The 12655-nt window shown below is 41.8% G+C and overlaps 1 protein-coding gene across 2 annotated transcripts in view; it reads right to left on the bottom strand.

The window, feature by feature from the left end:
- Positions 1–1436: 1436 nt before the first annotated feature.
- The window catches only part of rlim (ring finger protein, LIM domain interacting), a 42527-nt gene continuing 31308 nt past the window's right edge, over positions 1437–12655 (bottom strand). The window contains exon 4 of one of the 2 annotated variants that reach the window (XM_078547564.1): positions 1437–5238. In XM_078547564.1, the coding sequence (XP_078403690.1) occupies positions 3542–5238 (1697 nt within the window). In that variant the 3' untranslated portion in view covers positions 1437–3541. The remainder of the gene's footprint in view (positions 5239–12655) is intronic. The other variant, XM_078547565.1, reaches the window with a different exon arrangement.

Genomic DNA, 12655 nt, shown 5'->3' with positions numbered 1-12655 from the left:
CTGCAGAAGAGAACAAGCACATTGTCAGCAGAAATATACTGTATAAATTATTTCATTGAAGGAAAACCTGCCCCATTATTGTTCAGTTTTAACCTACCTAAATTCAAAGGGACAAAAACAAGTTCCACCAGCCAGGAGTGCAGTATGTTGGAGCATTACGGATTGATCCTCAATATAAAGTTAAATAACACCAAAAGGGTCTTAATTCCACATTGTGGATTTCTACACGGATGCAATTTACATTATCCCTTTGATATCAAGTTTGCCTGACAAGCTAACTTTACTAAAATTAATGCAAGCTGCATGAAATCTACCAACTTCATGTGCAAGACATGGTCAACTAACCTGGTAAAAGGAGGTAGGCATAAGTTAAAAGTCAACTATCAGCACAAATATGCTCCATCATGTGTTCGGCACCCAGACTTAAGCTTTCAGCTGCTTGATCTTTATAATACAGCATCTTTATTTTTGAATAAATTGTTCTTGCATTGAGCAATTAAAAAGCCTAATGGCGCCAGGTGGTAAATGCTTAGAATTAAGTTATTTCTTCTTCAAAGAGATTAGCACAAAATGGCAAAAATGGATGGCAGGATTGTTTCGACAGTTCAAATTACATCTTAAAATGAGAGCTACCACCCCTCCCACAACATCTATTCTTATATAGAGCAACAGGCACATGGAAACACCACCATGTGAAGTTCCCCTTCAAGTTACACACCATACTGATTTGGAACTATATTGCTAGGTCAAAATCCTGAAACTCCCTCCCTAACAGCACTGTGGGTGTACCTACACCTGAAGGAATGCAGCAAGTCAAGAGGGCAGATCATAGCTCCTCAAGTAAGGATGATGGGCCTTAAATGCTGGCCTTGCCAGCTCACATCCCATGAATGAATAAAAAAACGTCAAAAATACATGTGGCCTTCATGTGAGCTGTTTCATTAAATTGTGGCTTTTTTTTTTGACAATAGCTGTCCCCTAACAACCAGCCATGTACACTGATGCAGGATAACATTCAGACTGAAGCAATCACCAAGACATCTTGATTTCTCTAATCTTGCAGTTAGCTTAGCGCAAGTACGTGAAAATAAAAAGTAAAGAAATGCATCGTTATAAATTAACCAATAATCAGCCGTGTGATTCCCAATTTCAGCTTCCACATAAACAGATCTTTGACCTGAATAATGTTTCAAGTTGATTTGAGAAATGTCCTATTCATGCCCCTTGATCAATAAGTAAATGTAGAGAATAAATGCTCAATGTTCTGGAACATGAATGGCAGCAACAGACATTAAAACAAAACATTAACAGATAAAGTGCTTAAGTGAATTCACGGATATTTGGTGATTTAAAATAAATCCAAACACCATCAAAATGAGGTTCCACAAAAGCAGGAAAGAAAAGGAAAGGAATAAGCCTCAGACAAACGGTGCTGGTTGTTTTTTTCGTGCAATATTTTATTAACATTTATGGATAACCCAACTCTTCAAAATGGTCAATGTCAAAAGATAATGTCTATTTGTAATTGATGTTTCTTCCCCCAGAAAAGTTAAATGACAACTGGGTAACTGAACTTGTATTTTTGCATGAAAACTCAGTTACTAATTTACAAAAATTGGTACAACAGATTACATAAATAAACTAAATCACTTTAAACAAGCCCTGTACAGTAAACCAAAGTACATGCACTTTGGTAGGATTCCTGCAGCTGAAGAAAGAACTTTCCCTGGACTTCTTAAAGCACTCATCTCCTAATTTGCTTTGAATCTTTATTATACAGTTCGCCTTATGCAGGATTGATCACAGTCTGTGGGATTCCTATTTTGTGTCATAGCATCATTCTTTTCTAATAATATTTGCTCCGTGGAGCTAAACTATTTCAGTAATGCAAGTGCACGTTACAATATTGGCATAAAATTTATACAAGATGCCATTAATATCTGGTCATTTTTGTACAAAAATGGGTCTTCCATATACATCAGGATAGGCAACACACTAAATAAGGACATTACTTTCCATTATCCTGTGCATATATATTTAAGACGAGAAACAGCCATTCTCCCTCAAAAAAGCTCTATGATTCTTCAATTCAGTTACATCAGTTATATTACAACTGTAACATTTTAATTTCATGGTTTAAAAAAACTGCAATTTCCAGTTGTGTTTTATTACACTGCAGCATCCTTACCCTCCACAACCCATAAATGCAACATTTTCAATTGACTGAACACTAGAGCTTATATTCCATGCAGACTAGGTCTGCAAGTACCTACCGCAGAAGTTAACAATATTCCATCAGGATTTCAGAGTAGTCCACTACACAGCCTACCCACAGACATACTGCTGTAAGGTTGCAACAGACCAACTGTCAATTAAGCGGCAAGCTGTGAAGTCACAAGTCTTTTATTAGGCACAGATTATATAGCGCAGTATCGGAAAGTGGCAGAAATGTGGCCAGCAGCTAGCGTGTCCACACAGTTCTGCTGCTGTTCCAATCGACTGTAGAGAAATCAAAAACAGCCAGTTTCCCAAAGGCAAAATGCTTCTTATTCAAGAGCATGTATCATTGGACTGGTGGGTCATTCCCCACTTTAAAATATTCTTAAAAGCCCAGAGGTGCAAGGTGGAGAGGCAAAAATGGATAAAAGGGAGGTCCAGAGTAACTCCACAAAAAGATGGAAATAAATTGTTTTTTTTTTAAATGGTTGAGATAATAAATAAGTCCACTGTACAGAATACTTAACTGCTGCATGTCTCCAATTAGTCCCATAGACTTGATATATGTTGTAGTATAAGGCAATCTGTCCATTAAAGATGTTCAGTAAATTAGAATTTTTTAATAAGCAGTGACAATTTGCATTGCAAATTTCATTCTTTTTTAAAAAGTGGCCAATTTCCGCTTCCCAAGTACACAGACCCTGCAATGAACTGTGAACAAATACTCTGAATTACTAAAATACATCACTGTAAGTGTGCACAAAAATCAAAATCATACATCAGAAAGGAAATAATTTTGATTAAAAAAATTACAAAAAATGAAAACCTTAAATTCAATACAGCGAACCGAGACAAAACACAGACAATGTGATAGAAATCAGGGCAAGGACTGAACTTTTACAAAATGAGTGAAGGAAGCAGCAAAGCATTAAAGTTTAAATTACTTATTTACCATGCTAAGAACAAATCCTTAAAAAAGGTTATGCCAACAAACACAAGATACCAAACGTCAAAAGCCGTGCCCCAAATACAGTATCGCTATAGTTTGTTTCTAAGCATGGTAAAGTCTTCTCACTTTAAAAACAGTGCATTGGTGCACGCTCGCAAAAGAAAATTTAAAAGAAATGTCCAAATCCTTATTTTAGCAAAAAGAAAAAAAGCCTTCCCTTGCAGAAAGGATAGGTCACGTAGAAGTATTAGGTATGGCTATTTTGAATTTCCCCACTACATTCTGAAGTACATTTTTATATGGTTCACTGTTTGGTACAGCTAGCTAATTCTACATTACACCAATACTGGAGCACAAACTGATGGAGGCTGTACACTAGCCAACACTTTCAGTGGTGCGAACTAAAACAGCCTGACGGCATATGGGACATGTGGAGTTTTCAGACAGCCAGCGATCGATACAGTGAACATGATACTCATGAGAGCAGGGGAGCTTGCGCAGCTTGTTTCCTGCAGTGTACTCACTAATGCAGACACTGCAGGTTTTAATTGCATCACTTTCCCCAAAATTTCTTGTGGACAAGTTGTCAATCTGCTCTTTAGTCAGTCCCCTGGGCTGATCGTCCTCGTCTTCATCATTTAACAGGAAGAAATGGGCAAGCCTAAGTATGGGCAAAGTACCACTTTCTTCAAGGCCAAATAAGCCTCGAGTTTGCTGACCTTCTCTTCTCCTAGCACCAGTTATGCTATCTGTTTCACTGCCATTCCGCTGTTCCCCTGCCTGTTGCTCGCCCATTCTGCCTTCAGCAGCCATGCTTGGGGGTTCACTTGTGCTGTTCTGCGATTCAGAAACTTCCTGCACTTGATTTTGGCCCCTGTTGCTAGATTCAGAATCGCTGTCACTGTCCACAAAGGAACTTAGTTCCCCACCCATCATTATCCGGCGTAGTATTGTTTGGAGGGCAACTGAGGCGGCCTCTCCAAGACCCGAATCAGAGATCCTGCGAAAAGGAATACGAATAGTGCTAACGTAAGTTCGCACCCCTGCTCGCTCAGAACGGGAGAACGTGCGCCTGAGCCCACCCCGCTCACTTTCGTAAACAACTGTGTTGTCAGATGTTTGGGACCGTGACCGGGTCCTGTTTGCTATACTATCTCTATCTGCATTTTCACCAGGTCTCACCCTTCTCACTTGCAGATCTAACATAATGGTAGGCGGTCGCCGGCCAGCTACAGAGGGGTCACTGATGACAGCTTCTGAAGATTCAGCAGCTTCCTGGGAAGGCTCTCTAGGTTCACTTGGCTCAGATGCAGAAACAAGATTAGTTACTTCAGCCTGCACCTCATCTCCAGCCCGACTCTGCCTAGACACCACATGCTGTCTAGTTCTGGAACTTCCTTCTGTTCCACTTTCTGAAACGGATCTATCGGACCTCTGGGAAGACCCCTGACGTCGTGATCTACTCGTCCCCTCACCGACTCGATGCAAGGGTGATCGGCTTCGATTGCTTCTTGTTCTAGAAGTCCTTCGGCGTTCTGGGCTTCTACTTCTACCACTTCTTGGACGACCTTGATGGGCCTGAGTTTCAAGCTCTCGTCTCAAAAGTTCGTATCTGTTTTCATAGGATAATTCCCCACTTGGTCCTCTATTTCGCCTTGTTACAGTGGATTCAGACCTCTCAGGTTCACTCTGGATATTTTCTACTGCTACAGTCATTGGTGGAGCTGTTACAGCATGTGGTGGTTGTGCTGCTGTTGGTGGGGGTGCATTTATATTTCCTGATGGCACTGGTGTCACTGCTTCCTCTGCTGCTGGCACTGTTACTGCCACATTTGAAGTGTCCATGGGTTGCTCACTTTCCATCTCGGCACTTTGATCAATTCTACTCCGACTGACGTTAATTTCCAAGCTGAATCTAAAATCACCACTTGTTGGGTTTGTACGACTGACTGCTCGCCATGACCGATTCCCACTTTGTCCACTTCTCGTCGTGTTCCCTGTCTGTCTAAAAGCATTCAACCACTCTAGAAGAGAGTCTCCGCTTGATCCTTCTTCTGAACCTTCAGCACCTACTGGATAAAACAAACAATCCATCAGCAACCAAAAGATTATAGTACATCTATCTTGTAGGACCCTTTTGATTCTTTGAATGATATGAATCCGCCACACTGTTGGAATAAAATCTAGTTTGGTTGTTTAGAATTGTAGAAAGACACACAATTTGGCTCATTGCATTTGTACAAACTCACTGAAACAGCTCTCCATTCAGTTCCATTCATTTTCCCATAGTCTTCAATTTTGCCCCACTCCCTCCCAGCCCCCAAAACATCCTCTGTCTCCATGGATTCTGCCACCAATGTTCAGACATTCCATGTACTAACAAACTTTTGTAAAGTTAAAAAAAAAGTTAATTTCCCTCTTTATTCTTTTGGTAAGTACCTTATATTAATGTCCTCTAGTTATAGGGTCACTGCCCAATGTAAGTTTTTTCCCCATCTAATTTATCAAAACCTCCCCATTCTAAATTCCTGTTCAGGGGAAATCTTGTGTTGAGTACATGTAAATGACAATGCTGCAGATGGCTAAAGCTAACCTCACACTGATTAAGAAATTTCCAATTCCAAAACCCTATCCCCCGGCGGGTCCTGGGATGGCTGGGGATAGAGAATAAAAATGACCATGCCGAGGGCCTTGCAGAACGACATGATACTAGTTACTTAGACAGGCTGTCAACGATATCAAATCAAGACATTCATGGTGATCAAATCTGCCTTATGAACACCAATTTGAATCTGATTGAGAAATGCCCAGAAAGCTGCCATGAACTGGGGCCTTTGCACTCGGCCACTGGGTTCTTCACTGCAGGATTATCAGTTGGCAGACTGCATTCGACCATCTACTTGGCCATCTGCTATTTGTTAGCTATTTGCCTTGGGTCTTCACACCACAGGATACTTTAGAAAATGCTTTGAGGCATAGTAACTTGGGACTTGCTGAACAGGTAACAAGTAATAATCCTCCCTTCGGATTGGCATGCCAACAATAAATAGTGGGGCAATTTCTTGGTCTAAAAGAAACCTCAGAAGCAAATTTTGGTAGCAACTCCAAACTAGTGCAAATGTTTTCTTAATTAGGATATAAAGCAGACTACTTCTAATCTGCCTTTTGCACTTCACGATGTCTACTAGTAGAAAAGACAAAATACTGTGGATGCTGGAGATCTGACATAAAAACAGAAAATGCTGGAAATGCTCAGGTCAGGCAGCATCCATTGGAAGAGAAACAGTTACCATTTCAGACCAGTGACCCTTCAGAGTTGGCAAAATTGAGATATGTAGTAAGTTTTACAGAAACAGGGAGGGTGGGGAGGGGAGGGGGAAGAAATGAGGAAAGAACACATGGGAAGGTATGTGATAGGGTGGAAGGCAGGAGAGATTAAATAGTAAAAGGGATGGCAATACAAGACAAAAATGGTAGTAATGGGACAAGTAGAGCAACCAGAGGGGTTGTAAATGGCAACAGTTCTGTAAAAAAGTGGCAGTGATTTAAGTCTGAAATTGGTGAAGTCAAAGCAGAGTTCAGAAGACTACGGTGTGCCCAAGCAAAATATGAGGTGCTGTTCAAGCTCCCATTGAGTTTCAGTGCAGCAGTGCAGGAGCCAAAGACAGAGGTCAAAGTGGGTGTGGGGTGGAGAATTAAAATGACAAATCCAAACTGGATGCTCAGGGTCACGCTTACAAACTGAATGCAGGTATACAGCAAAATAATCAGCCGACGTAGGAGGCCACATAGTGAGCAGCCAATACAGAATACTACATAGAAAGTAGTACAAGTAAATTGCTGTTTCATCTAGCAAGAATATTTGCAGCCCTGGACAGTGTGAAGGGAGAAGATGAAAGAACAGTTGTTGCATCTCCTGTGCTTGCATAGGAGGGTGGTGTGGGAAGTGAGCAAGTGTTAGGGGTAATAGAAGAATAGATCAGGATGCTGGAGAGGGATCTTTAGTGATGCTGAAAGGAGAGGCGAGGGTTCCCTTTGTCCTACCCCATCAGTCATCACATTCAACAGATCCTCCTCCTCCATCTCCAATGCGATGCCACCACCAAATACATCTGCCCCTCCCAGGATTTCAGTCAGCAGGTGCTGGTAATAATTCTGCTGTTGCCATTTCCATCTCAAGACCCATCTTTTGTTTCTTCACTCGTCCCAATAGCACTTTTCTGGCTTGCACAATTAACCCTTGTGTCATATAAATCACCCCTGCCTTCAACCTATCAGACCTTCCCTTCCATTCTTCCCTACACTTTTTCCCTGGCTCTATACTTGCTTAAAACCTGCTTTCATCACTAACTTTTTCCAGTTCTGACAAAAGGTCACAGACCCAAAAGGTAAACTTTCTATTCTTTCATGGGACGTGAATGATGCTGGCAAGGCAAACATTCGTTGCTCATCCTTCATGGCCCCTGAGAAGATTGTGGCGAGGCACCTCCTTGAATTGCTGCAGTCCATCTGGTGTAGGTACACCCACAGCGCTGGAGGGAGCTCCAGGATTTTGACATAGTGACAATGAAGGAATCACAATATACTTCCAAGAAAGCATGGTGTGTGGCTTGGAAAGGAACTTGCCGGTGGTGGTGTTCCCATGCATCTGCTGCCCCTGTCCTTCTAGGTGGTAGTGGTCATGGGTTTGGAAGATGCTGCCGAAGGAGCCTTAGTCAGTTGCTGCAGGGCACTTTGCATACGGTACACACTGCTGCTGCTGTGTCAGTGCTTAGTGAATGCTTAAGGTGGTGGTTGGGGTGCCAATCAAGCAGGCAGCTTTATTTTTTCTTTTTTATTCTTTCATGGGTTGTGGGTGTCGCTGGCAAGACAGGCATTTGTTGCCCATCTCCAACTGCCCTTGAAATGACCTTGCTAGGTCATTTCAGAGGACAGTTAAGAGTCAACCAAATTGCTATGGGTCTGGAGTTACATGTAGGCCAGACCAGATAAGGATGACAGATTTCTTTCCCTAAAGGACATTAGTGAATCAGATGGGTTTTTATGACAATTGATGATAGTTTTGTGGTCACTATTACTGAGACTAGCTTTATATTCCATATTTATTAACTGAATTCAAATTCCAGCAGCTACCATGGTGGGATTTGAACCCATGTCCCCAGAGCATTAGCATGGGTCTCTGGATTACTAATCCAGCGACATTACCACTGACGATGGTCATTTTAAAAAAATTCATTCATGGGATGTGGGCTTCGCTGGCTGGGCATTTATTGCCATCCCTAGTTGCCATTGAGAAGGTGGTGGAGCGCTGTCTTCTTGAACTGCTGCAGTCCATGTGGTGCAGGTATACCCACAGTGTTGTTAGAGAGGGAGTTCCAGGATTTTGACCCAGCGACAGTGAAGGAACGGTGATATATTTCTAAGACAGGATGGTGAGTTACTTGGAGGGGAGCCGCCAGGTGGTAATGATCCCATCTATCTGCTGCCCATGTCCTTCTAGATGGAAGTGGTCATGCGTTTGGAAGGTGCTGTCTAGGACATCCTAAATCCCAAGTGTTTGATGTGCTCAGTGAACTTTTCTGTTGTCCAGCTTATAATTGGACAGTCCATCCAGATAGGGACATGCCCATTGTCATTATGGCCACCAAGTGAGGTCAAGAGCAAAGGCTTGGTCAATCCCTACCTGTTGAGAAATGGACATTCACTGGTTGAACAGTTTGAGCTGATGGAAACTCACAAACAAGGTTTGAGAACCACAAAGATGGTGGCCAAATATTTGTAGATAGCTTTTCATTGAAACCCATTATCTCAATAAAAAGAAAAGCAATTCTGAGTAGCACAAACCAGCCAGCCAGTTCAAAATAATGCTCTTAAGAACATTAATTGATTATGAACCCAACTCCTGGACTGTATTGATTACCTGCTGCATGGCCATGCCAGCTGGACTCCAAGGTGCTCTGATGAATCTGTCATCCAATGCAAATAAACGTGGGCATCCTTGATGTGTTGTGAGTACAAACAGGCACTTTGTAAAACCTTGGGTGCCAGTGTGGCGCCAAATGGCATGTCCTTATACCGACAGCTTTGTCTTTTGAAACTGAACCAGAATCTCCAATGACATTACTAAATAGCGATATAAAATTAGTCATCTTTCACATCCACAGCTGCTAGCCTGTCTGCTATTGCCTGAATAATCTCATGAACTAAAAGCTCCTTGAATTTTTGAGGAATTAGCTTTGGAACTCTGAAGTGAAATACTGGGTGCAGTTAACCATCCTCCCACATTTCCAGGTAAGTACAAAATATCTGATGTAGAAGCCAGTTTTCTTTCCATGTTTTCCTCCCAGAGTCCTTGAACATGTTGTTGCCTCTTAAATTTGTCTCCTTCCTGCAATTCCATGTTTGCTGAACCCAATCAAGTTTCTGTCCCTGCTAAAGCATCTGAGTGTCCAAATCAAAGCCACAAACAGAATCCTCTCTGACTTTGGGACATTTTTCTTGCATCCTCTCTGCAGCCTTTATCACAATAATAACAATACCATAAATTAATTTGGGGACAGAAAGAACACTCGAACTTCAGAGTTGAAAGAGAGGTTGGGAATCAGGCAATAGTTTGCAAGGACAGAGCATAAAAAGTTTTTTCTGAGGAATGGGGAATCGAGACAATGTTTGAAACGAAGTGGATAGTAGCTGAGGCAAGGAACCCAATTACAATGTCAACTAGCATGGAGGCCAGAAAGAAAAGTTGGCTCATCAGCAGTTTACTAGGAATAAGGTTAAGGGAGCAAGATATGGGTCACAATAAGAAAATGAGCTTAAGTGCTCAAAGAAGCCTTCCTAACTTGTCCTCTCACCTACAAATATTTATGTACCTCTACCCCCAGGTCTCTTTGCTCCTTTTAAAATGCAAATGAGCGGCAAGGATTACAATGAAGTGGTCAGGGATGGCCTTGTGTGTGACTGCCTATTTAATTCAAAAATATACCTTAGAGTGGGCATAAAGGAGCTTCAGTTTACATAACGTGGGTGGCACTTTGAGACACATACTGTCATAAGCAGAGAATAGGAAGGGAGCCCAAAATTAAATTGAGGCTCTGCGATTGGATAAAGTTGATGTAGTCAGGATGGAGCATTCATAAACCAGTGTCCATATTCAGAGATAGTTGCATAGTTTAAGTGGACCCAGGAGGCATTTGAGGAGCAGAATATCAACAGTTGTGCTGCTAGAGATTGTTCAGTAGAATCAAAAGGATAAGGAGCAGAGAGTCAATAAAAAACCAAATGATGATGATCGAAGAGTACAGTGAAGGTGCACAGTGGGCCTGGATGTTAGAGCGCAGAAGGTCCAATATAACAGATAACAGACTAACAGATTAGCAGTGGGAGTGAAACCCAAAGGCCAAGAGCAGTGAAATTAGGGGAGCCCAAAGAGGAGAAACATAAATCTACACAATTAGTGAAGATGGAAGGTAATCCAAGAAACAGCTGTAAAGAAGTGAGGAACACTTTGGTGCAATAGCAAGAGCTTGAGAAGTTAGTTCAGCAAAGGGTGACAGAGGAGCTCCAAAAGAAGTGTAAAGGTACGTTTTATGGGAAGTAAGTTATGGTAGCAAAACAGAATACAAAGTCATTTATTTACAACAGGCATGCTCAAGTTTTTGTATCTTTGTGAGCTGTTTAAGTGCAGAACATTGAGAATATATCTCAAGCTGTGGACACTAACAGTCTTTGGCATTCAGGCAAAGAATTGATCCACAAATGATGCAAGATTATTAAAAACAGCCCCTTCCCAGTCTCTTGACTGACAAAATTCAAAGAATACAAACGCAAATAGAATAGAATAGCCTGGACTTTGAGGGCCAAATTATCAGGCCATGCCAGTCGCATATAATTTATTGCTGGAGATCCTAGATTTAGATATACTTCCTTTATCAACAACAACTTTTGTTTATATAGCACCTTTAATGTAACAAAACATCCCAAGGCTCTTCATGGAGCACCACAAAAAAAAAATTGACACTGAGCCACATGACCAAAAAGCTTGGTCAAAGAGGTACTTTTAAGGAGCATTGCAAAGTAGAAAAGAGAGGTAGAAAGGCAAAGAAGTTTAGGGAGGGAATTCCAGAACTTCAGGCATTGGCAGCTGACGGCACAGCCACCAATGATGGAGCTATTACAATCAGGGATGCTCAGAGGCAGAATTACAAGAATGCAGCTACTCAAGTGGAACATAGGACTGGAGGATATTAGATAGAGAGAGAGAGCAGGGGAGGTGTTTGAATACAAAATGAGTATTCTGAAATGGAGGTATTTCTTAACCAGGAGCCAATGTAGGTGAGTGAACACAAATGGGTGAATGGGACGGAGCAAGTTAAGACACGAGCAGAATTTTGGATGACCTCAAAATTACATAGGACAGAAACTGGGAGACCTGCCATGAGTGTGCTGGAATAGTCAAATCTAGAGCTAACAATGGCATTGATGAGGGCTTCAGCAGCAGATGAGCTGAGGCAGGGGCAGATTCAGGCAATGTTACGGAAGTAGAAATAGACTACCATTATGTGGCATGGATATACTTAAGAGTGCAGCTCGGGGTCAAATATAACACCAAGTTTACGACCAGTTTGGTTTAAACTCAAGACGGTTGCCAGGGACCGAAAACAATAGTTTTAGTCTTTTCAATATTTAGCTGGAGGAAATTTCTGTTCATCCAGTATTAGACGTCAGACAAAAAGTCTAACAACTTAGGGACAATGGAGGAGTTAAGAGAGCTCACAGTGAGGTAGAGTAGGGCTGTGTGTCATCTGTGTAATGTAGAAACTGACATTCTGCTTTCCGTTGATGTAAAGGAGCAGCATGTTGATGAGAAATAGGAGGAACCAAGATTGGATCCTTGGGGAGAACTAAAAGTAATTATGAGCAGGAAGAGAAGTTACTGTAGGTGATTCTCTCACCATGATTAACTGGATAAGAATGGAAACAGGAAAGTGCAGTCCCACCCAGCTGAACGCCAGTAGGGAGGTGTTGGAGGTAGATGGTGTGGTCAACCATGTCAAAGGCTACAGGCATGTCGAGAATGTCAAGGAAGGATAGTTTATTTTTGTTAGGCACACAGGGTGCCTTTTGCTATTTTGATAAAAATAATTTTAGTACTGTGGCAGGGATGGAAATCTGATTGCAGGGACTCAAACATGGTGTTCTGGGAAAGATGGGTGTGGATTTGGGAGACAACAACACATTCAAGGATTTTAGGGGAGGTGGCGGTTATAGCTAGCAAGGACTGAGAAGTCAAAAGTTGGTTGAGGAGAGGGGTGAAGACACAAAAAGGGGACAGTACCAGAGGAATTAGTGTTAGTTGGGGCACCTCACTCAAACCTGAGCAGGAAATATTTTGATTTACATGATATGTGGATTATCCAGGTGGGTGCATAGCTTGAAAGGTTTTCGATTGACATTGTCTGGTGATATGTTTCTGGATATGACAATAAT

The sequence above is a fragment of the Cetorhinus maximus genome, chromosome 8 (genome assembly GCF_964194155.1).
Source record: "Cetorhinus maximus chromosome 8, sCetMax3.hap1.1, whole genome shotgun sequence".
Taxonomy (NCBI): domain Eukaryota; kingdom Metazoa; phylum Chordata; class Chondrichthyes; order Lamniformes; family Cetorhinidae; genus Cetorhinus; species Cetorhinus maximus.
Note: the sequence above shows the minus strand (reverse complement) of the source record. Positions and strands in the feature narration are given on the sequence as shown.